General features: G+C 36.6%; 1 protein-coding gene across 2 annotated transcripts in view; it reads left to right on the top strand.

The window, feature by feature from the left end:
• The window catches only part of anxa11a (annexin A11a), a 35711-nt gene extending 12108 nt beyond the window's left edge, over nt 1-23603 (top strand). Inside the window, exons 2-15 of one of the 2 annotated variants that reach the window (XM_062995132.1) lie at nt 992-1261; nt 2547-2608; nt 6834-7100; nt 7218-7305; nt 8573-8667; nt 8853-8966; nt 10275-10365; nt 10515-10594; nt 11282-11338; nt 11460-11553; nt 13665-13760; nt 15557-15615; nt 18071-18193; nt 22608-23603. In XM_062995132.1, the coding sequence (XP_062851202.1) occupies nt 1000-1261; nt 2547-2608; nt 6834-7100; nt 7218-7305; nt 8573-8667; nt 8853-8966; nt 10275-10365; nt 10515-10594; nt 11282-11338; nt 11460-11553; nt 13665-13760; nt 15557-15615; nt 18071-18193; nt 22608-22667 (1548 nt within the window). In that variant the 5' untranslated portion in view covers nt 992-999 and the 3' untranslated portion in view covers nt 22668-23603. Of the gene's footprint in view, nt 1-991; nt 1262-2546; nt 2609-6719; nt 7101-7217; nt 7306-8572; nt 8668-8852; nt 8967-10274; nt 10366-10514; nt 10595-11281; nt 11339-11459; nt 11554-13664; nt 13761-15556; nt 15616-18070; nt 18194-22607 lie in introns of both variants that reach the window. The other variant, XM_062995131.1, reaches the window with a different exon arrangement.
• Nucleotides 23604-23995: the final 392 nt, after the last annotated feature.

Genomic DNA, 23995 nt, shown 5'->3' with positions numbered 1-23995 from the left:
AATGCAGTAAAGTATAAGTAAATGTAATTTGTTAATTTTCTTGAATCTTGATTAAACTGAGAAAAGTAGAAAGAAACTAAACATTTAATCCTTGAGCAACCACATGTCCCAACTTTTCACTTTCTGTTCTGACTACAGTGGTACTTTGAAACTCAACGTTAATTGGTTCTGGGAGTGGTGTTGAGTTTAAAAGATGTTGAGTTTCAAGGTATTCCTGTGGAACTGCATAAATTTTAGGATAATGTAAAATAATGGGGTTGTTTTTGACACTTATACAATAAAAATAACCCAAACTTTACTTCTTTATTGTTTCCTTATGCTTCTTAATTGTGGAGATGCTTGATCTTGGAATACCGTATTCCATTCAGTACAAGCGCATTCACATAAAAAGTGGCACAATAGCTTTTGCGCTGCCTGTGCCGGTGCACAAAGCTTAACATGACTTATTGTACTAAAACAAGCGAGGAATTTCATTAGTGGAGAGAACTAATGAGCAGTGATAATTAAGAGAAATTTAGTGTTCCTGTGTCGTCCTTTTAAAACATTAAGTCACATTAAGCTATTTTTTAACGATAAGTGTTTTAGACTCTCTTGGAAAAGCTGATTTTCACAATATCTCAGAACCCTGAGCTGTAAAAGACAAGTTTGAAAGTGAAACAGTGAGGAAACTCCAGCTAAACACAGATACACATGGGCGCTTTAAGACTGGATTTGATGGTTATTCCACACAAATGTATATTCGTCTCATATTCGCACTTTGATGTCGTTTTACTGCACCACTCAAGCCAAGCGCTGAGCAAAGTTCATTGTTAATTTGAAATTAAATAAATTTAAAAAAAAAAAGCTGAACACGTTGAGTTTAAGGTGAACGTTGAGTTTAAGGGTACAACTAAGGGCGCTGAGTTTAAAAGATTTTGAGTTTAGGGGACGTTGAGTTAGAAGGTACCACTGTATATGCTAAATTTATAACCTGTTGTACATTTCTTTCCAGAGTTAAAGATGAGTTATCCTGGTTATCCTCCACAGGCAGGTGGCTACCCTCCACAGGCAGGTGGCTACCCTCCACAGGCTGGTGGCTACCCTCCACAGGCTGGTGGCTACCCTCCACAAGCTGGTGGCTATCCCCCACAGCCAGGAACGTACCCTCCTTCAGCTGGGGGTTACCCCCCTCAAGCAGGAGGTTATCCTTCACAAGCAGGCGGATACCCACCCCAGCCTGGTGCCTTTCCAGGTCAGCCAGGAGCGTTCTCTCTTCCTTCAGGTACACTATTTCAGAGTGACATCACATGTTAGAATATAAGCTAAACTGCTAATTTGGTGCTACTGTAAACACAACACATCATGAATGGAAACTGCTGTTGTAGAATGACTCAGTTTTGCATGTGGGTGACTGGCAGAGCAATGTGTCTGCATGATTGTATGAGTTATATTACGCTGTTGTGTATTCAATAATAGCCTCCTCTTGGGGAAGACGTGAACTTTTCTGCCTCAAGCATTTCCTAATGAGGGTGTAACAACTTGTGTAACTGGTTTTGTTAGGTAATAACGTAAGGATTTGCCTTTAGATTGCAATCACTGTATGTTCTACAACATCACAAGCAGGATTTTATTTTACTATAATTTACTATTATTTTGCCCTGTTTTTATACGTCTACCCTTAATAAAATTATATATTTGTTATCTCTAGAAATATAATATAGTATAGTTTTACACAATTTAGGTAATTCCATCACCTGTTTACTTATAAACTGACATGTTGATGCACAAACATTACAAGAGAGCCCAATAGCAAGAGTCAAATGCCTTGTATAGTCTGTTTGTGGCTTTCAGGTGCAGGTAGGGATTGACTATATTTAGAATATAGTGGGCTCAACCAATGTGGTTTGTTTCCAGTATTTAAATAATGGACCATATAAAAGGGCAAGGGTGATGTACAGAGATGTACAGATCTTAAGGAGAGTTAGAAAGGAACTGGTCCTGTGAAGCATTGTGATGGATAACAACAACACATTCTGTAAGCTTTTATTTACTTTTTACTTTTGCCAATTAGAGATTTAATGTGATTTAGTTGTGAGCAGGTTAGGGTCATTTTTGCTGCATTTAAATGAAGATGCTACTTGTGAAATATCAGCATAGAGAGAGTCTGTAATATCTGCAAAAATTATCAGAGGAAAAGCATTTTACTTTTTATTTTTATTTTATTTTATTTACACTCATACTAAAATATGCTTTAAATTGCCATTGGTCTATTTGTCTGTAAATATATTGGAATTTGCTATTTAAAAATCAGTGCACTTTTAGACTGTACTTATTTTCAGATTTCTGAACCTACAGTTCAGGAGTGTAATAATGTTGTAGTTTTACACAACATTCATACTTGAGTTGGTGTGAGGATGTCCGTATCAGATCAGTACTGGTATAAGGCATTATGTAGGGTTTTATTTAGCATAATTCAAATTAAAATTGGATAAAATAAAATGGGATTAGGACACTACTTGTTTTGGCCATAATTGTAATTTTTTTTCTCATCTTGCCATGTGTTTTAGGTGGATGGGGAACTCCTGGTGCTGGAATGCCTGGTTTTAATCCAAGCAACCTACCTGCTATGGTAAGTCTTCAGTTATGTGCTGAAATTGAAATCTTTAACAACATTACAATATATAAATATTAATTAATTAATTAATTAATTAATAAAGAACCTTTACCAACTAAAAAACATAATACAATCATAAGAAGGATTTTACCCAATTACACTCAATCAAGGTCAGGTTAATCACTGTATCAGTTCCACTGTTCTACCTGAGTTAAATTATTAATCAAGCTTATTTAACTGTATTAAGGTAAATAATTCTATAAATTTTTTAATAACATCAGGATGTATTATGTGTAAGTGTGGAATAGATTAAGATTCCACTTCAGTTTTTTCTGAAGTCAGTATCTCTACGTGTATGGCAGCCATTCCATTCCAGTGTCTGTTGAATTCCAGCACAGGCACACCTTATTCTAGTTAATGAGCTACTGATTAATAGATCACCTGAAACAAATCTTACTTAATGAAGAAAAGTATAAAACACTGCTGTGGTCATCTTCTGGTAGCTGGGTGGCAAGAGCAGAGCTAGAAGTACCTCAGAGGTAACCAAAATGTAAAAAATTATTACTGACCATGTCTAAAGAGTGGAACAGAGAAGTTTTGCGTGAACGGTGCAATTCTGCTAAAATGACTTAACTGGTAAACACCAGAGTAACCTGGATAAATTGTATTTAGTCAGAATTTTAAATACAGTGTAGCCTAGTTGGTAGAGCTTTGGGCTATCAGTTGAAAGGTTGAGCAAGGCCCTTAACCCTCTCAATTCCAGAGCCATACAATAGCTGACCCTGCACTCTAACCCCAGCTTCCAAACAAGCTGGGATATGTGAAGAAAGAATTTCATTGTACTGTACACCTGTATATGTATATATGATAAATAAAGGCGTTCTATATATTCTATTCTATTTGTAATTAAATCGTACGCATTTTTAAATAATACTGAAATATTTTATGTTTTATTAATATGGCATAGTAGTGCATTGTAAAATTATTCGAAATACATTTCTAATACATTTTTAAATGTATTTTAATAAAACATGTTATGGTATAATATGTAACTGAATACATTTAAGACAAAATACTCAGCAATTAATGTAGTAATGAATACATAAGCTATCAGTTATCTTTGTAAGTTTTTACAGTAAAGTTTTCACTACAGTAAACTATTTCAAGTTTAAGATTTAAATATAGTCAACTGTATGTTGCTTGTTCACATTTGCCCATTCAGTTGTGTAACCCTATTTCTACAGGTTACTGTTTTTTAATTGATTGCAAATTAATTAATTTAAAGTAAATTGAACTAAGATGTATTTTTATAAATATTATTTCCTCCCAAGATCATAACAAATGAACACAACAGCAAAATTATTTCCATGTTTCTTGATTGCTAAATATATTCCTAAACTCTGGGTCTGTCTCATTTGCATTTAAGATCATGGCTGTTTTATTTTTTACTTGTCTTTAAGAAATCTCATTTATATAAACGCTGTCATGATACCTACAGACCGCCCACTAATCTGCTTTTCCTTCAAATTTTCCTTGAATTTGAAAGTTGTACTTGGATTCTCTCTATAATGCCTGTCAGCCAGATTTCTTCATGCTTTTGCATAATTTTGACACGGCTACTTTTTTTTTGTTAAATGATTTATCACATCTATTCTGCTGATGCACCTATCATTTTGCTGCTTATGATATTGTGAATCTTTTTGTCTTTCTCATTTCTCATGCAGTCCCAACTCTCTGTTTTAAATTACTGTTGAATTAAAACTTATGTTCTGCGCTTTACTTTCAAAGACATAGTCTTTGTATAGGCAAACAAGAGCAGCAGAACCAGTATTTGAGATATTAAAATTAATTACAGTTAATTACAATTAACACCAGTCACATGGGCCCTCCCTCTGGAATTAACCAGCAATTTACTAGTTACACCTTTTTGTTTAAACTTGCTTAACCCTTTGATGCACAACCTGGGTCAAAAGTGACCCAACTGAGTTTTTATTTTCTATATCTTTGCAATAAATTAATTTCGTCATTCAAGCTTCCATGAATTTTTCAATTAACTTGTTTTTGATCATCACAAATCCTTATTTCAGTTTTATATTTTTTGCTTTTTTAATAAAAATCATTTTTGTATCACTACCCTTCTAATGCACAACATGGGTCAAAAATGACCCTTATGTATTTACTATGGAATTTGACAGAAACTACTGACATTTGTAAGTGTTTGTAGTCATAAACATATTTACTGATCTTTTGAAAGACAACCAAAGATTAGGCTCTTGAATCTTGAATATGTTCAATACTATTTGCTTGCTAGCTGTTTACATATTCTAGTATAGATAGCTTTTATTAGCTAAGACAGTAAATACATGAATAACTGACAAATGTGCATATGAAAATATTCTTGAATGGATGAATATGGGTCATTTTTGACCCATGTTGTGCATTAGAAGGGGTTTGCTTAGCTTGTGCATCAAAGGGTTAAAAGTAAAAAATGCAGGAAAGACCGACAGAGCAGTTAGAATTAAGACCTGTTCAAACAAGGTTGGCTCATGTTTGAACAGAGGATGATATATGTACATTGCTGTGAAAACGTTATTGCTTACTTTGCAGTTGCCTCTACTTATACATTTCATTTCACTTAATGATTTCAGATAATTAAACAAAATTCAGTACTACACAGTCAACTTTTATTTAAGCTAGATCCGACAGTGTCTCTATAACTATAACTCAGATAAAATGTTCAAACCTGTTCAAAAGGGCTGAAACTGTAATTGCAACTGCACATTGCAGTTATATATATATATAGGATCACTCCCCCCAAGAATGTGCATAGTAATGCCTGTTTCATAACAGTTGTGTATTTTATGGTCAATTATATAAAAAATGTTGGGCTGACGGTAGTTACTAGTATTATATACATTAAATGCAGCAGTTATGATCAGCATGAATACATAAGTAACCTACTGACTGTTGCCTGAGGAGAGAGAAGCCACTAAACAGGTTGGTGGACAGCCAAGATTCATAGATGCTAGGGAACATAAAGGCCATGGTGTCTGGTATGGATCAACAGATGGATCTACTGTGGCTAAAATCTTAATGTTAATCTTAATACTGGTAATGGTGAGGTGAAGGTGTCATAACAGAAGAAGAAGGTTGATGAATCCCCAAGATCTTGTGGACAAACATCATGTGCTTATCTGCACAAGAAATGGCACTAGCATGCAGTTTAGGATCCTCCTTGCAGTGTATAGAAGTTGAAGGACCTGCTGTTACTGTTTTGATACTAGGTACCACAGAACTCCATCAGATGTCTTGTGGAGTCCATGTCTCAGCAGCTTAGTGCTGTTTTCACAGCAATTTAGTTTTCTGGTCCTAATGTTTTGGCTCATAATCATTCCAGACACTAGGTACATAATTAATTTTAAAAAATGATGCTATTGGATAGAAGTAAAAATCAGAGCTACCCTGGTCACAATTAATCACAATAAATAAAATAATTTATGAACAGTACTTCGGAAATTTAGAAGAGCCTTGGGCCGCCCGTAATATGTCCACACTGTGAAATCATTCATAATTATGCAGACCACCAAGCAGAGTTACACATAATAAATATAAAGCTGATTAATAGAAAATGGAAGAAAAAAACTTTACTTTTTACCAGGTTATTTGTATATGTATTTTACTTATAGTGTAGTCTACTTAAAGTGTCAGTGTTTAAATTTTGTCTGAATTGCCATGAATTGCAGCATAAATGCTGGAACGCAGTGGTGTGTGATCACCAGTAAAAGTATCCTGGTTGAAAGATATTCAGTCAACCAGGATACTTTTTACATTTTTATTAGTTAGTTTCATTTTTCATATACACAGACCTTTATCTAAAAAAACCTCATCATACACACATTCATCGTCACAAACCCCTAACCAGAGACTGTAGAAGCACAATTCACCCTCATCTCCTTCATTTCATCATGTCTCTATCATTTCAAAATGCTGTTCTGTCAATGTGATTGTTTTAAGCCTGTGTTAATAATCTATGTTTAATTATTTAATGCATCTCCTCTGCTAGCATGTAAATTGTTCAGCTCTTGATCTGTGCTCTTTTTATCGCCTCCTAATCCTTTCATCACAGGCAAACCAGATTGCTACTGATATGGGTGGATTTCAACCAAATCCATCCGTGTTCCCTCAAGCACCCAGTGGGGGACTCTATCCTAACCAACAGCCCTTTGGCATGTCCCCTCAGCCAGGAGGAGGCATGCCCCAGGCACAAGGGATGGGCTATCCAGGAGGACCAGCTGCTGGCCAACCAATGCCAGGCTACCCACAAGTCCCATCACCTAATCCTACCATGCCAGGCTATCCACAAGCCCCATCACCTAATCCTACCATGCCAGGTTTTTCACAAGGCCCTTCACCTAATCCGTCGATGCCTGCCTACCCGAATGTGCCTGCTCCCAATCCGTCCATGCCCTCGTATGGAGGAGGTGCCCCAGTAGTTCCTGCTATCAACGTAAGCATACACATTTTTACTAATTAAAATCTTTCTTTTGTAGTTTTTTCACAGAATGTCTGTTGTACAAGTAGATAAGACATTTATATTTTCTGCACTTTTTTTTTTTACATTTAGCGTGGATTTAGAGGAACCATTCAAGATTTTCCTGGAGCTGACCCGTTGAAGGATGTGGAAGTTCTTAGAAAAGCCATGAAGGGCTTTGGTAAATATCAAATTTACATTATATTTCTCCTTAACTTGACTAAATCACAATTACTATAAGTGCTTAAGTTCTGTTGGGGCTTTATCAGGTCCATCAGCTAAAAAAAAAAGCTTTGAAAGAAACATAAGGCAACTAACAGAGATCTCATGAGTGGTGTATAAATTGCAGGTTGACAATGATAGAGAGCCAGCTTGTATAATAGTTGCAAAATATAATGTATTTTATAGTATAACCCAAACAAGTATTTGGCTAAATCTTAAGGAAATATGAATACTGTGAAACTAATAAAGCTGGAATTTATTCCAGGGCTGCAAGTAAATCAGATTTTGTATAAAAGGCGAATGTGCAAAGATGCGTAAAGTGTAACAAACCCAAAACCCTGACTCCTAGGTCCTATATATGACCTATTTTTTGAAGGATGCCTTTAGAACCCCATTTTTCTTGCCATCTTTGATGCCAACTGTATGGAGGGTCATATTGTAGAAATCATTGAATTTTTGCTTTGCATGCTCATATAACAACCAACAAATATAATGCAGTTTTATATGACCACATAATACACATACACTTGCATGATACTATTTCCATAATCCACAACAATAATGCCCCCATACATTCTGCTAAAATTGTTTGTAAATGGTTTGGTGGACATCAAGTCGAGCACTTTTTAGGGTTTTTTTTCTAATCACCAGATTAAAAGAATATTTAACATTCATGAAATGTTAGTTTCAGGACTATTATACAGTAGTATTATAACATTAAGGGCGGCATGGTGGCTCGGTGGGTAGCACTGTTGCCTCACAGCAAGAAGGTCATGGGACCCAGGTGGAACGGTCCGGGTCATTTCTTTGTGGAGTTCTCCGGGAGCTCTGGTTTCCTCCCACAGTCCAAAAACATGCAAGTGAGGCGAATTGAAGGTACTAAATTGTCCATGACTGTGTTTGACATTCAACTTGTGAACTGATGAATCTTGTGTAACCAGTAAAGTAAGTGTGTAAAACATGACGTTACAATCCTGATAAATAAATAAATAAATTATAACGTTATAGCAGTCCAAAGAGAATTAATGTTCTGGAGGCAACATTTGTCTGCTTTTTACTAGATTCATCATAGTAATCTGTATTACACGTTGCTTATGCTGTTCTTCATTCTGCTAAATAGTGAAAGAGGATCTTTCCACAGACAATGAGTGATTTGTTAATTCTGTGGTTCTGCATTCAGTGTCTTGTTTACGTGAAAGCTGACTTTGACATACGTGTTTAAACAGGCACTGATGAGCAGGCTATAATTAATTTGCTTGGGAGTCGCTCCAACAGGCAGCGTGTACCACTGCTGGTTACTTTTAAGACTGCGTATGGAAAGGTAATTAGTTTGAGATACATTTTTAATCCATGCATTTTTATTAGTGTCATTGATCTTTAGTTATTGTCCTCACAACATTTCAACATTTATAGCATGTTTGAATAGTTTAACAGATCAGAAGAACTATATCAGATATAACATGGTACAACTGTTGCTGATCTTTGTAATCATTGTGTGTTCTTAAGGACTTGATTAAAGACTTGAAGTCTGAGCTTTCTGGAAACTTTGAGAAGCTTGTTCTGGCCATGATGAAGACCCCTACTCAGTTTGATGCATATGAGCTTAAAGAGGCCATTAAGGTTTGTAAATAATTAAAACATTGAAATAATTTATAATGTTTTCCCTCGAATTTCTAATCTAATTATTGTCAAGTCCCCTACTGCAAATTTTATGCTACTTCCTTTACCCCCATGTTGTCATCCCTGCAACACATGCGCCATCGCCGGATGCAACTTCAAGCACCAAGTTTCACACATAAGAAACAACTATTAACTAGCTGTGAACCACATCTTGTTTGGAAGCTTGACTGGGTTCATTGCACCACCAGGAATTCGCACCCATAATTTGTAAACATCTGTTTCTCTGCATGCTTTGTTAGTCCCCTTTCATGCTGTTCTTTAATGGTCAGGACTCTCCCAGGACCACTACAGAGTATTAATATTTTTGGTTGGTGGACTATTCTCAGTCCAGCTGTGACAGTGATGTGTTTAAAAACTCCAGCAGCGCTGCTGTGTTTTATCCACTCATACCAGCACAACACACATTAACACACCACCACCATGTCAGTGTCACTGCAGGACTGAGAATGATCCACCACCTAAATAATACCTGCTCTGTAGTGGTCCTGGGAGAGTCCTGACCATTGAAGAACAGCATGAAAGGGGGCTAACAAAGCATGCAGAGAAACAGATGGACTACAGTCAGTAATTGTAGAACTACAGAGTGCTTCTATATGGTAAGTGGAGATGATAAAATGGACAGTGAGTGTAGAAACAAGGAGGTGGTCATAATGTTATGGCTGATCGGTGTATTTAACTACATGTTTTGTATTCTGTCAGTGCATAAGAACATACATTATGAAATAAATATGTAGAAATCTCCAGCAGTCAGTTTAGATTAACAAAATTTAGCATGTTACAGTTCTGGGAACATTTGTTCAATTAATCCAGTTTTTTGGGTGTTCTGGGAAGGGTTTCGCATAATGTTTACATAACATTTTAATGTTTGGGCCAGTTGTGGCTCAGCTGTTTAGGCTCTGGTCCATTGATAGAAAGCTTAGGCTCAAATCAGGCTGTCTTTTTGACCCCTAACCAAAGCCCTTAACTCTCACCCATTTTTAATGCCTCAAATCTTCCTCCAACGTTGGCACAAACCAAACAGTTTCATCAGCAGAACTGTGTAAATAAGAAACCAATGTTGTCAGCAACATTACTAGAAATTTGTATAGGACATTATTTCATCTTGTTTTTATTTTGTAAACAGCTTAACCTACTTACCTACCTATTACTGAATATTTTGACAACACTGTGTAGAATGAGAGTGGTGAGTTATACAGTCTGTGAGTGTGAATATTTTATCATTCAGCCCTTGATTCTATGGCTTGACAGGGAGCAGGAACTGATGAGGCCTGTCTGATTGAGATCCTGTCTTCTCGAACCAATGCAGAGATTAGAGAAATCAATCAAATCTACAAAACCGGTTTGTTCTCATGCTGCACCACATCCAAATAAATGAACAGATGTTAATGATCTGTTAGGATTTTGTATGTTCTTATATAAAATTTGAAATGAAGTCAGACCAGAGGCTACAGTGGCTGCTAAACTTCTAAATGTATTATGTTTTTACAGAAAACAAGAAGTCTCTGGAGGATTCTATCAGTGGGGACACCTCGGGACACTTCCGCAGGCTGCTGATCTCTCTCGCTCAGGTATAATACTATGGGATGGCCTGTCATGGTTTTAACTTGTTAGTAATTATGCAATAGTGCTTATAAATAGATCAGTAATCATCATGAAATTATCATTATTTTGGAAACCTGAAGTCCATAGCTTATTTTTTATTATTTGCTATTACTTTAAGCGTGTCAAATTATGCTAATCAAAATTACTTCAGCATTGTTAACAGTGTTCCCAATATACTGTTGATATAACAACAAAGTTACATTTATTTACATTTACATTTTCTGCATTTAACAGACGCTTTTATCCAAAGCAACTTACAGTACTGATGTATTGTCTAAGCAATTACAGGTTAAGGGCTTTGCTTATGGGCTCAACAGTGGCAACCTGGCAGTGGGCAGTGGTAGCTCAGTGGTTAAGGTACTTGACGGTTCAAGCCCCATTACCACCAAGTTGCCACTGTTAAGCCCCTGAGCAAGGCTTTCAACCCTTAATTGCTCAAATTACATTCAAGGATAATTGTAAGTCACTTTGGATAAAAAGTGTCTGCTAAATGCCAGAAATGTACAGTGTGCAAACGGTGGGACTTAAACCGGTGACCTTTTGATTAGTAGTCCAGTCTCTAACCACTAGGCTACAACTGCCCTATTTAGTATTTATTTATTATTACAATGTACATTTATTATTATTTTTTAATGAATATTTTATTCTCAAAGGGCAATCGTGATGAGAGCCAGACTGTGGATATATCATTAGCCAAACAAGATGCTCAGGTAATGATTGACTTAGTTTATTCCACTTTTATAATTACTTCTTCTAATTCTATTTACATGTTTCATGTATTTCTTTGTTCAGAAGGCTTAAACTACATGTATGTACTCTGTTCTGCTTTAGACTCTTTATCAGGCTGGGGAAAATAAAGTGGGCACAGATGAGTCCAAGTTTAATGCCATCCTGTGTGCTCGAAGCAAACCTCACCTTAGAGCTGGTAAAATCAACTACACAAGCATTGCATAGAAATCATTGTGTAGAATGTTGACTAAATGTTTTAGCACTGAAATCAGTGACATGGTAGAAAAATGGCTTATATTAAAACACATTATAACCCAGAGCTCTTCTTAAATGCTAAAACTTTAAATATACATTTTATTAGATAGATAGATAGATAGATAGATAGATAGATAGATAGATAGATAGATAGATAGATAGATAGATAGATAGATAGATACTTTATTGATCCCGAAGGAAATTAAATTATTATAATATACTGTATTAATGTATTAAATAAATTCCTACGCTTTCTTAGTTTCCATATTAAAACCAAACATTGAGAGCAACTGACCCAGTACTGGGGAAACCACAGTAGGTTTTGCTAGTCACCCAATGGAAAAACCAGTTTCAGTGAAGGATAGTGGTTTTTCTGGTTTTAGGGGATTTTACCATATTGTTTTTTTTCCTAACCACTCAAAATAACCTACTTATTGTCACACCATTATCTGGTAAATGGGTTTTAACAGCCCAAGTCTGGAATTCCTCTAAAATAATAGAAGTGGAAGTGGGTTCGTTTGGTTCTATAAATGTGTAGATATAATCGTAAATGCAAAGGCTGCCAATTTGGCTGCCATCTATAAAAACTGCCTTTATATAATAATTATACTATAACATAAAGTTACAGTTTAATTAAAAAATTGTTTGCTTAGAAATACTTGCATTGTTGGATTTTACACTTGAAATCATATTTAGTACTTCATGTTGTACACATTTTCTAAATTGAATTCATATAAAATTGAATGAATTAATAGAGAATACAGCTATAGTTACCATATAGTGACCATTTACGATGTACAGCTATAAAGCATGGTTGTATGTGTATATAATATACTATATATACAGTTTGCAGGTTGACATTAATTGTAAAACTTGACTATAATTATTTCTCATAAATAGTAATAAGTAATTTATGAACAAAATGACATACCATTAGTTCTTACTTTTAGCCTATTAAATCTCACAATGTCACATGTGTATGTGTATATAAACCGACGAGGCAAAACATTATGACCACTGATAACACTCATAACACTGACTATCTCTTCATCATGGCACCTGTTAGTGGCTGGGATATATTAGGCAGCAAGTGAACATTTTATCCTCAAAGTTGATGTGTTAGAAGCAGGAAAAATGGGCGAGCGTAAGGATTTGAGTGAGTTTGACAAGAGCCAAATTGTGATGGCTGGACGACTGGGTCAGAGCAACTCCAAAACTGCAGCTCTTGTGGGGTGTTCCCGGTCTGCAGTGGTCAGTATCTATCAAAAGTGGTCCAAGGAAGGAACATTGGTAAACCGGCGATGGGGTCATGAGCGGCCAAGGCTCATTGATGCACGTGGGGAGCGAAGGCTGGCCCGTGTGGTCCGATCCAACAGATGAGCTACTGTAGCTTAAATTACTGAAGAAGTTAATGCTGGTTCTGAAAGAAAGGTGTCAGAATACACAGTGCATCACAGTTGCAGGGCTGTTTTGGCAGCAAAAGGGGGACCAACACAATATTAGGAAGGTGGTCATAATGTTACGCCTACAGTTTGCAGTTATATTTATACATATTAAGTTATATGCAATTATAACAGCTATTTAGAAGAATGCAAGTATTATAATTAATAAAGGGCTCTGTTTAAACAGAAATAAGACAGTGACCACACACTATACAGCACTATAGCAGTGTTTTTGCCAAAACAGGTTATGTTTATTGTCCAAGCCATTTCAAACAATAACTTGTAACTGACAAAACAACTGATGTGTTTGAAAAGTCGGTTTGTAGTTATTAACAAACAGAAATTTTAGTTTTTCCTTGCTGCATCAATGACTACTGTATTTTACTAATTAAAATGTAAATTTGACCTTCTAAAACAATGTCTGCTATAAAATCATTGTTTTTTGCTGCACTTATCTACAGCATTAAAAAAGAATCAGGGTTTATGCAATTCTGCCTCAACTTTATGATTTAGTAAAGGCTGTGAGTTTCATTGTGACATTGTGAGTTTCTCTCTAGTCAGTGTTTTTGGTAGTGCTAATATTTAGAGAATTGTGTGTTTGTGTTGACAGTGTTTCAGGAATACCAGCAAATGTGTGGTAGAGACATTGTGAAGAGTATTGAGAGGGAGATGTCTGGAGATCTGGAGAGTGGCATGGTTGCTGTTGGTAAGATGTTTTCTCTCTTATTTGCTAAGCCTGAATCTTTTACCTCGGAATCGTTTGTCTACTTCTATCACATAAAGATTAATTCCCCAGACATCTATTAAGCCTTTGATTGAACTGAAATTGAAATCGTGGTTTGCCATTAAAAGTCTTATTTTGAGTAGAATTAGGACTTGTTTTGGTCTGGAAAACCAGCATGTGGGCTACTTCATTATAAAGACAAATAAGGCCGAGTACACGCATGTAGATTTTGGTATGTTTACAATAAAATATACTTATAAAACTATGTTGTACATGTCAGTGTTGTCATATTAAAGTATAGATTTAAAACAGTGAAATTGTAAGTAAACAAAAGACAGACTTGACACAATTTACATATGTATTCTCTTTTGTATAATTTGGTGGGTTTCTTTTTTAATAATTTATTGCTAATCAATGAAATGATTTATTACAAGAATCTTTATCCATATTTACAATTTTGCTGGTAGCTATGAGTGAGACTGAAATAGCCAAACTCATTTTTTAAATGTAGGATCTACATAATTTTGGCCATGTAATGTATTAGTAATTTGAAATATATATGAAAGTCTTCTGTTATTAAGTACTGTATCATATTTGATATGTTCGGTGTTGGTTATAAGTAATAACACAGTAATAAGTTATACAAAAGGCACAATTAAATCATGATCAGTTTATATATATATATATATATATATATATATACACGTATGTATATACATATATATATAAAAAAAAAAATTATTTTTATTTTTTTTTGTTTATGCTTTTTATCCCCTTTTCTCCCGACTTTTTAGCGCCTCCAATTGCCCGATGGCGTCACGCTTCCTTTTCACTAATGCCGACCCTTACTCTGATTTGAGGAGAACGAAGCTCACCCACGCCCCCTCCGACACGTGGGAGAGACACCCTGCGACACATCTTGTGTACGGAGAGACACACCCTGATCCGCACTCTTTCCCCGCTTCTGTGCAGGCACCATCAATCAGCCAGCAGAGGTCATAGTGCGTCAGTTAGGAGTCCCTATCCAGCTTAATACCCCACCCATATATGAACAACAGGCCAATCGTTGTTCATGTGGCCGCTCAGCCAAGCCGGATGGCAGAGTTGAGATTCGATACGATGTATTCGAGATCCCAGCTCTGATGAGCTAGCGTGTGTTTATACCGCTGCACCACCTGAGCGGCCAAATCATGATCAGTTAATTGTGCTTCATCAACCCTTACTAGTTATAATTATAAAAACTATCATTTTAAATGGTGAGCTAAGCTTAATAAATAAACGTAATCCTTTCTCTTTAACCACACTGTATTTCTTAAATTATCCTCTACCCTGCTGGCCGCTCTCAGGCTGACGATAATATGGTAAAATATTCATTTACACACTGAGCTCATCAGCATAACTAAATTCATGAACACTCTATCTCACACATTGCTGTGTAGTCTGACTTCCCTCTGTGTAGAGTGCATGGTGTTTTAGGTGTGGTGCTAAAAATAACTTGTGTCTGTGTGGTTTTTTGCATAGTGTCTCCTGTGTGTCTGCTCACATTTGCAGTGTATACATTCATTTGCAGGATTTGGTCTATACATTTTAAACAGATATTGCATGTTTGTTCTAACCATTAAGCACTAATTTAGATAAAACATAAAATAAAAGTAGATCGGTCACACTGAACATTCATCATTGTGTTGTTTGGTTGTTGAGTGTGCAGACTTGGGCTTTTGGGGTTACTGGGAGATAATTGCTCTGTGTTGAATCTGTGTTGTATGTTCTTTCTACAGTGAAGTGCATTAAGGACACACCAGTCTATTTTGCTGAGAGACTCCACAAAGCCATGAAGGTGAGATGCTTATTCTGAAGTATTTATACCTGACTTGTGTTGTTTTAAATTACCTTTTCCCCCAGATGTTAAATAGGTGTGAGGTACTTTGTATTAACATGTTATAATAAAATAAGATTTGCATGATTGAACGCTAAACAGGCAATCTGTGCTATATAAATAAGCTTGCCTGTTGGATACAAATTGATGTCATTAGTCTGGTTATTTCTTATTAATGGATTAAAAAATACACTGATCAGCCATAACATAAAAACCACTCACTGTCCATTTTCCATATAAAAGCACTTTGTGGTTCTACAGTTACTGACTGTAGTCCATCTATTTCTCTACATACTGTTTTTGATCTGCTTTCACCCTGTTCTTTAATGGTCAGGACCCCCACAGGACCACCACAGAGCAGGTATTATTTAGGTGGTGGATGATTCTCAGCACTGCTGTGACAATGACATGGTGGTGGTGTGTTAGTGTGTGTTGTGCTGGTATGAGTGGATCAGACACAGCAGCGCTGCTGGAGTTTTTAAATACCGTGTCCACTCACTGTCCACTCTATTAGACACTCTTACCTAGTTGGTCCACCTTGTAGATGGAAAGTCAGAGACGATCGCTCAGCTATTGCTGCTGTTTGTGTTGGTCATCTTCTAGACCTTCATCAGTGGTCACAGGACGCTGCCCATGGGGCGCTGTTGGCTGGATATTTTTGGTTCGTGGACTATTCTCAGTCCAGCAGTGACAGTGATGTGTTTAAAAATTCCATCAGCATTGCTGTGTCTTATCCACTCATACCAGCACAACACACACTAACACACCACCACCATGTCAGTGTCACTGCAGTGCTGAGAATGATCCACCACCCAAATAATACCTGCTCTGTGGTATTCTCTATTAAAATAGTTGACCATGACTTTCCCCCCTTTGATTTGTATTTAAATAAAGTGAGGAGGTGTCAAAGATTTTCAGTCATATATCAGATTTTCAAATAAATGAGGGATCTTCAAAAAGTTTCCTCACTTTCATTTTGTGGTTGGAAACGGTGAGGGCGGGAGAAGTTTCCTCACTTCTATATTTTGGTTGGAATTGGTGAGGGCAGGAGAAGTAACCACATGACCTAATTGGTCGTGTTTAAGAGACTGAGAGAAAGGCATCTGATTTCCACCTTTTTGGACTGCTCAAAGAAGCTTTAAGAGGAAGAAGACTTTCATGTGAAGATTATGTGAAAGCAGTGGTGCATCAGTGGCTACACGCTCAACCAAAAAAATTTTTTGCTGATGGCATTAAAATGTTGGTACAATGCTGAGAAAATGCATCGCAAATAAAGGTGACTGTAGAAAAGTGATGTCATTTTTTTTTTTTTTTTTTTTTTTTTTTTTTTTTTTTTTTGGAAATTCTTAATAAATAGAGTTAAAAAAGTGCGGAAACTTTTTAAAGAAACCTCGTATGTTCAGAGGTAAAAAAAAAAGAAGCTTGTGCTGCTACAGCCTCTGTATAAGGCGAAAAATAAAACAATGCTTACAGCCAAAATCTAATCATTTAGCCAAAGGTTCTTGCCTGCCAAGCTTGTTTAAAGTCATAAATGCATAATGTTTTTCTGTATTTGGGGGAAAAAGAAGAAAAAAAAAATCAATAATGTCCGTTTTTATTTAATCTTGAGTATTTTTGTGCAAATAATAAATAAATAAATAAAATAAAAAAAAATAAAATAAAGTAAGACCTAGAGATGCATGAGTACCGATACTGGTATCGGGTATTTGCCTGATACCGCGCTCATTAACTTGTACTCGCAAACGAGGCTCCCATACTAAACATCCGATACCGTGTGCCTAGTGCACGTTGCTGCGTTATGCCTAGTTCACGCTACACGATTTTTGCCCTGATTTTTGCTCGGCGACTGGTCGGCGCTAGATTTGCCGGCTCGGGAGCAACTCGCCGATCAAAACTCGGCTCTCGATCGCTAAGTGTGAACTACTCAACAACTCGATCCGACCAGCTCGCCGAGCGCTCGGCAAACGGATCGAGTTTTCTAGCATGTCAGATATCTGATCTAAGATGTGCGACTGGGAATGAGTGACATGTCGAACAGCCAATGAGAACGCAGGATACAGTGTGAGGGGAAACGCAGGAGAGGAGTGTAAACAGGTGGGACAGGGGGATAATATAGTTTATAGCAGAATAAACCTGCACACACACACGTTTTACAGTATTTCTGACCTGATCGTTCTCTACAAAACATAACAACAAAACACCAACATTGCAAAAATATTTATTAACCTCCAACTCATTAACTCCATTAACTCATTAACTCCATCATTCTAAATAGGTATTGGTATCGGTATCGGCAAGTACAAAAATACATGTACTTGTACTTGTACTCGGTTGGGAAAAAATGGTATTGATGCATCCCTAGTAAGACCTGCATTTTCAGCTTGAATTAAAAAGACATTTATTTTTGTGTGCATAGGGAGCGGGTACCAAAGACCGCACCCTGATCCGCATCATGGTGTCTCGTTCTGAAGTGGACATGCTGGATATTCGCCAGGCCTATGTAAAGACGTATGGGAAGTCCCTCTACACTGCCATCTCTGTAAGTAAACACACTCTATGATGTTCCAGATGTGCATGTGCTACATAAACTTATTAATTAATGTCAGACCAGAAACACTTCAATTGTGCATTACAAGGCTGACATAACTAGTATCACAAACACGACATAACTCTTATAATTAGGGCCCTACTAAACTCACGGGAAAATTTGCTTCATTTCACAGACGTCGTTTTTCAAAAATCACAGATATCACAGATTTTTACAGGAAAGTGCCATTAAATGACACTCCTTAATTAAATGATAGAATAAATGAAAGCCAGCCTACCTTGACGGGTAAATGTAAACCCAGAACATCCAGCGATGGTCTCAAAGACAAATGCTCGTCCTTCTGCGTACACAATTGGTTACCCGAGTAGTGTTTTTAGCTGCTTTACACTTCAACAACTTGGACATTTTGACTAAGCAATTGCTAACTGAATTGCCGTAGGATTGCTAGGATTACCTCACGTTGCAAATGAACCAGTAAACGTGAGGTGCTTAAATGCTACGCAAATGAAAAATGTTACCTGGCCAAACACAAAATGTAAATTTTGAATTTCACAGCAAATTGCATATTACACGGGAAGCGGCTCATTTCATCGTCCATGACACAATTTTCACGACCGTGAATTAAGTAAGGCCTTAGACACAAACACGACATAACAGTCATACTGCTATGACACCATACTGATTTGATAAATGTACTTTAATTATATCATAATGTGTGTAACTTATTTGATCTCATAAAGTTGCAATCAGTTGACATTAATTGTAAAACTTGACGTTAATCATTTCTCATAAATAGTAATAGCTCATTTATCAACGAAATTGCTTACCATTAGATCTTACATTTAGCCTATTAAATCTCACAACATCCTTTATATAATATATAGTACACTTAGCAAAAAATGAAAGATTAGCATGAGAATTCTGGTATGTTTACAGTGTGAATACCTCTTCCAGCTGTTAGTGGCCACAGAGTGGTTTACAAAGCTACCCCTTATAAAAAGCTACTACACTTAGGTAGCACTGTCGCCTCACAGCAAGAAGGTCCTGGATTCAATCCCCAGGTGGGGCGGTCCAAGTCTTTTCTGTGTGGAGTTTGCACGTTCTCCCCGTGTCTGTGTGGGTTTCCTCTGGGGGCTCCGGTTTCCTCCCACAGTACAAAGACATGCAAGTGAGGTGAATTGGAGATACTAAAATTGTCCATGACTGTGTTTGATATTAAACTTGTGAACTGATCTTGTGTAATGAGTAACTACCGTTCCTGTCATGAATGTAATCAAAGTGTAAAACATGACGTTAAAATCCTAATAAACAAACAAACAAACTATTAGACTAGAGTGCTCAGAAAAGTGTTGACAAAACATTTAACTCATATGGTGGCCTTTTCCCACTTAACCAATCCTTTTATGCTAATAAACAAAATAGAAAACAAGAACCAAGTTGTAGGTTGCAGTGATAGTAAGGTTTGTTATTAAATATAAGGAACGCTGGCTTGGTGAATTGTACGCATGTCAACACCCAACACTAAGAAGCAGTTGTTTGGACAGTCAGGTACAGTTGCAGTCAGAAAAATTCAACCCACCTCATAAAAGTTGAAAAGATATTGGGTGGGTGCATCGGGATAGTCTGCTAGCACACCAGCGCCGAGATTCTGAACTTCTCTGTTTGAAACTCGGCGTTGCCACCGGTCGGCTGGGCTCCATATAGCGGGCATAATTGGCAGTGCCTGCAGCAGAGACGTTTCTGCTAGGACGGGATGACCAGACTATGTGGGTGGGGTCTTTAAACGCTGTGTAAGGACCCTTATTAGTAGAAAGAGAGGCGTCTGTGCAGAGTGCATAGGTGAAAAAGGGTTCCGCTAAGAGCTGCACGTGGGTCGAAGGAGACGTGAGCAGCAATATACCCACCTCGACTGCTATCAGGGATCCCCAGCAGTGGAAGACAAATTGGCTACGCTAAATTGGGAGAAAATGTGAAAAATGCATAAATAAAATAGAAAAAAAGGTATTATGGTGATATGTGTAGAAATAAAGAAAAGATATACAACAAGAAGTCTCAGTAATCAGAGAAAGAATATTTATTTATGCATACAAGTAATTTTGGTTATACAAGTTGCCATAATTTGAATTCAATGAAAAACATTTAATTTTCTTGACAAATGTCCATGTGCATTGTTACTTAACCCCCAGCAGCAGTACCTGGTGGATATTATTTTACCTTGTTCAGACTTACACTAATTAGTGAACTGACTCACAGCTTGCTCCATTTTATGTAGACAAGAAGACAGCAAATAATACCTAGTTATACTGTAAGATATTCTAACAGTAACTGAATATTTAAGTTCAGTGTCAGGATTGTTCTGCTACGGATTCAGGGACATCATGTGTTTTTTGCGACTCCATGATCACCCGAGATTGTTACAGAATTAGAATTTTACCTTAGATCAGGTGTCCACTACAGAAACAGGAATGTCATCTGGCTGGTGCATTCTCCTGCTTTACCACAAGAGATCACCATCGTCATTCAGATGGTACAACTTTGTTTTAGAGACATCTGCTGGTCAAAGAGTAGAACTGCATGCCCCAATAAAATGTACAGTATGTCCTCTTAACCCTTTGATGCACAACCTGGGTCAAAAGTGACCCAACTGAGTTTTTATTTTCTATATCTTTGCAATAAATTAATTTCGTCATTCAAGCGTCCATGAATTTTCAATTAACTTGTTTTTGATCATCACAAATCCTTATTTCAGTTTTATATTTTTTACTTTTTTAATGAAAATCATTTTTGTATCACTACCCTCCTAACGCACAACATGGGTCAAAAATGACCCTTATGTATTTACTATGGAATTTGACAGAAACTACTGACATTTGTAAGTGTTTGTAGTCAAAAACATATTTACTGATCTTTTGAAAGACAACCAAAGATTAGGCTCTTGAATCTTGAATATGTTCAATACTATTTGCTTGCTAGCTGTTTACATATTCTAGTATAGATAGCTTTTATTAGCTAAGACAGTAAATACATGAATAACTGACAAATGTGCATATGAAAATATTCTTAAATGGATGAATATGGGTCTTTTTGACCCATGTTGTGCATTAGAAGGGATTTGCTTAGCTTGTGCATCAAAGGGTTAAAATTAGATTGTACAATCACAAAATGAGTATCATTGAAGATTAAGAAATATAACCATTCAAGATTATGAAATATATTAAGGACAGACAAAAAATTCCCCTTTATTAATAATTATTTAATATTTTTATAAACTACTTGGTGGCACAGCATTAAAACACACTAGCACACCAGAGCTGACATTCTGGACTTGCCTATACAGCCAATGATTGGCTCCTAAAAGGGTGGGAATGCCAAAGGGGATTCCTCATAACTGCTTCAATTCAACCTCTTCTGGCTGATCAATGGTGCCTGCACAGAGGCGGGGTATAATGGAGTTTGGTGCATGACTCTTCATGTCCAATACGAATCTCTATATGAACCCACCTGTGCAGGTGCTTGGGTGGTCAAGCATTGAATTAAATTATCCCACTACTGCTGGGGTCCAGGGTTTAAATCCTCAGCAATGCTATCAGCCGGTCGGGCATCTACATACAGACATGATTGCCAGTGAAGACTCACCCTGACCAGGATAAAGGGATAGTGGTTAAGGGTACTGGACTAGTAATCAGAAGGTTGCCGGTTCAAGCCCCACCACCACCAGGTTGCCACTGTTGGGTCCCTGAGCAAGGCCCTTAACCCTCAATTGCTCAAAATTGTGTTCAGTCATAACTGTAAGTCGCTTTGGATAAAAAGCGTCTGCTAAATGCAGTTAATGTAAAATGTAAATGTAAAAGCGGTGATGAAACTTGATGAACCTGAAATAAAGTGAAATTGACAGTGCTTATGTTTAGGCTTTTAGTTCAACTGCCAAACCAAGAGTTTTCCTTTTAAAGTCTCACTGTTTGATATGATACATTTACTTATATAAGTCATGTAGGAATATTTACAATATATCTTTAAAAACTCTGTTCATTTTTATACAAACACTTTGCTTTGGGTTTTATAGAAACAAATAGAGACTCATCTACATTGTAATCACAGAGCCTTTCATGGCTTTCAAAGCACATCACTGATTATACTGTATAATGCATTGGTGGTCATGAGGATGCACACTAATGCTTTTCATTGGCATTCATAATATAGAAAGGCAAACTCTGACATTTGTATTGATTTAGTCTGATTACCATACCGAAGCTTTTTCATTATGTGATGCATAGTTTTGCATGTTTCCAAATCTTGTTATTATAACATGCATTTTCATTAGGTTTATTTAAGTAGTGAAGGGTTGGGATCTTGATCTGTGTTATGAGTGATGAATATTAATCGTTTATGTATTCTGACTTTGCAGGGAGATACTTCAGGAGATTACAAGAAATTGCTGTTGATGCTGTGTGGTGGAAGCGACTAGAAAGGAAAAGTGTTCATCACATTAAGGAGGGGATATTTCTGTGCCAAATTGTGTTTATACAAATCATATCTTCTATCATACTCTCAGCTATAATTGCATGCTGTTGCCATAACTATATAATTGCACATTTATGTCATTTTTATGGATGTTGTTTGTATGCTGTATTTTTATAAATCTTTGATTTAAAGCGAATAGCTTATATTTTATCTAATTGGGTTCTTTATGTTAAATATATCACCCAGAAATAGTCATTTGATTAGTTAAAATCACAGACATTGAGCTAATATATTTCTCAATATATAAAATGTTTAAAATATTTGAGTTTAGTATTGTTAGGAAACTACTAAACTATTAAAGAGATTTTTTTTTATAGTCACAGATGTTAGTTACGTAAAAACACCCATAACCCTGAGATTATTAAATATAAACTACATAGTAAAGACACTGTAGACATTCTATAGACACTTATTATTGTCGTTAGACAATTCTGTGTGTTATTACAGAAGTGACAAACATTATTGTTAAACAGGTAATAGTATACATGTGCCTGTGTGTGTAAAGACATAGATACAGTAGATGACAAATTAAAGTATACACAAGGTATAGTCCAGACATTGTGTAAAGTACTACAAGAGCAGCTCCATTAATTCCAATAAGAATTGTAGAAGTAATTTGTGTACAATATTTTGTACCTTTGCTTAAGTTCAGAAGCCTCTGATGTGGCCCTACCAAACCAGAAGTTTCTATTCTTTTAACATTGTTCTTTGCTTTTCACGTCACAATTCTACAGTATAATGAAAGTCAGTTTGTAATTGTATTGTTTATCTGCATTCTGGTCACATTTTTGTTTCTTTTGGTTTACAAATTTGTTTTGTTATACATGCAAATCACAATGCAGAGCATAGAAATCACATTAAAGGCACTTTCTACGTCATGGGTTATTTGTCTGGCTGATTTGTTTGTCACTTTATTTAATCCTTGGCGGAGCCACATGATCACCTGCACAAGTACCAACTAATTCTAATACATGATATTAGCACACAAGGTCGGCACGGTGGCTGAGTGGGTAGCACTGTCGCCTCACAGCAAGAAGGTCCTGGGTTTGATCCCCAGGTGGGGCGGTCCGGGTCTTTTCTGTGTGGAGTTTGCATGTTCTCCCCATGTCTGCGTGGGTTTCCTTCTGCTGCTCCGGATTCCTCCCACAGTCCAAAGACATGCAAGTGAGATGAATTGGAGACAATTGTCCATGACTGTGTTCGATTGTGAACTGATGAATCTTGTGTGATAAGTAACTACCGTTTCTGTCATGAATGTAACCAAAATGTAAA

Source organism: Trichomycterus rosablanca, chromosome 5 (genome assembly GCF_030014385.1).
Source record: "Trichomycterus rosablanca isolate fTriRos1 chromosome 5, fTriRos1.hap1, whole genome shotgun sequence".
In the NCBI taxonomy this organism is placed as follows: domain Eukaryota; kingdom Metazoa; phylum Chordata; class Actinopteri; order Siluriformes; family Trichomycteridae; genus Trichomycterus; species Trichomycterus rosablanca.
Note: the sequence above shows the minus strand (reverse complement) of the source record. Positions and strands in the feature narration are given on the sequence as shown.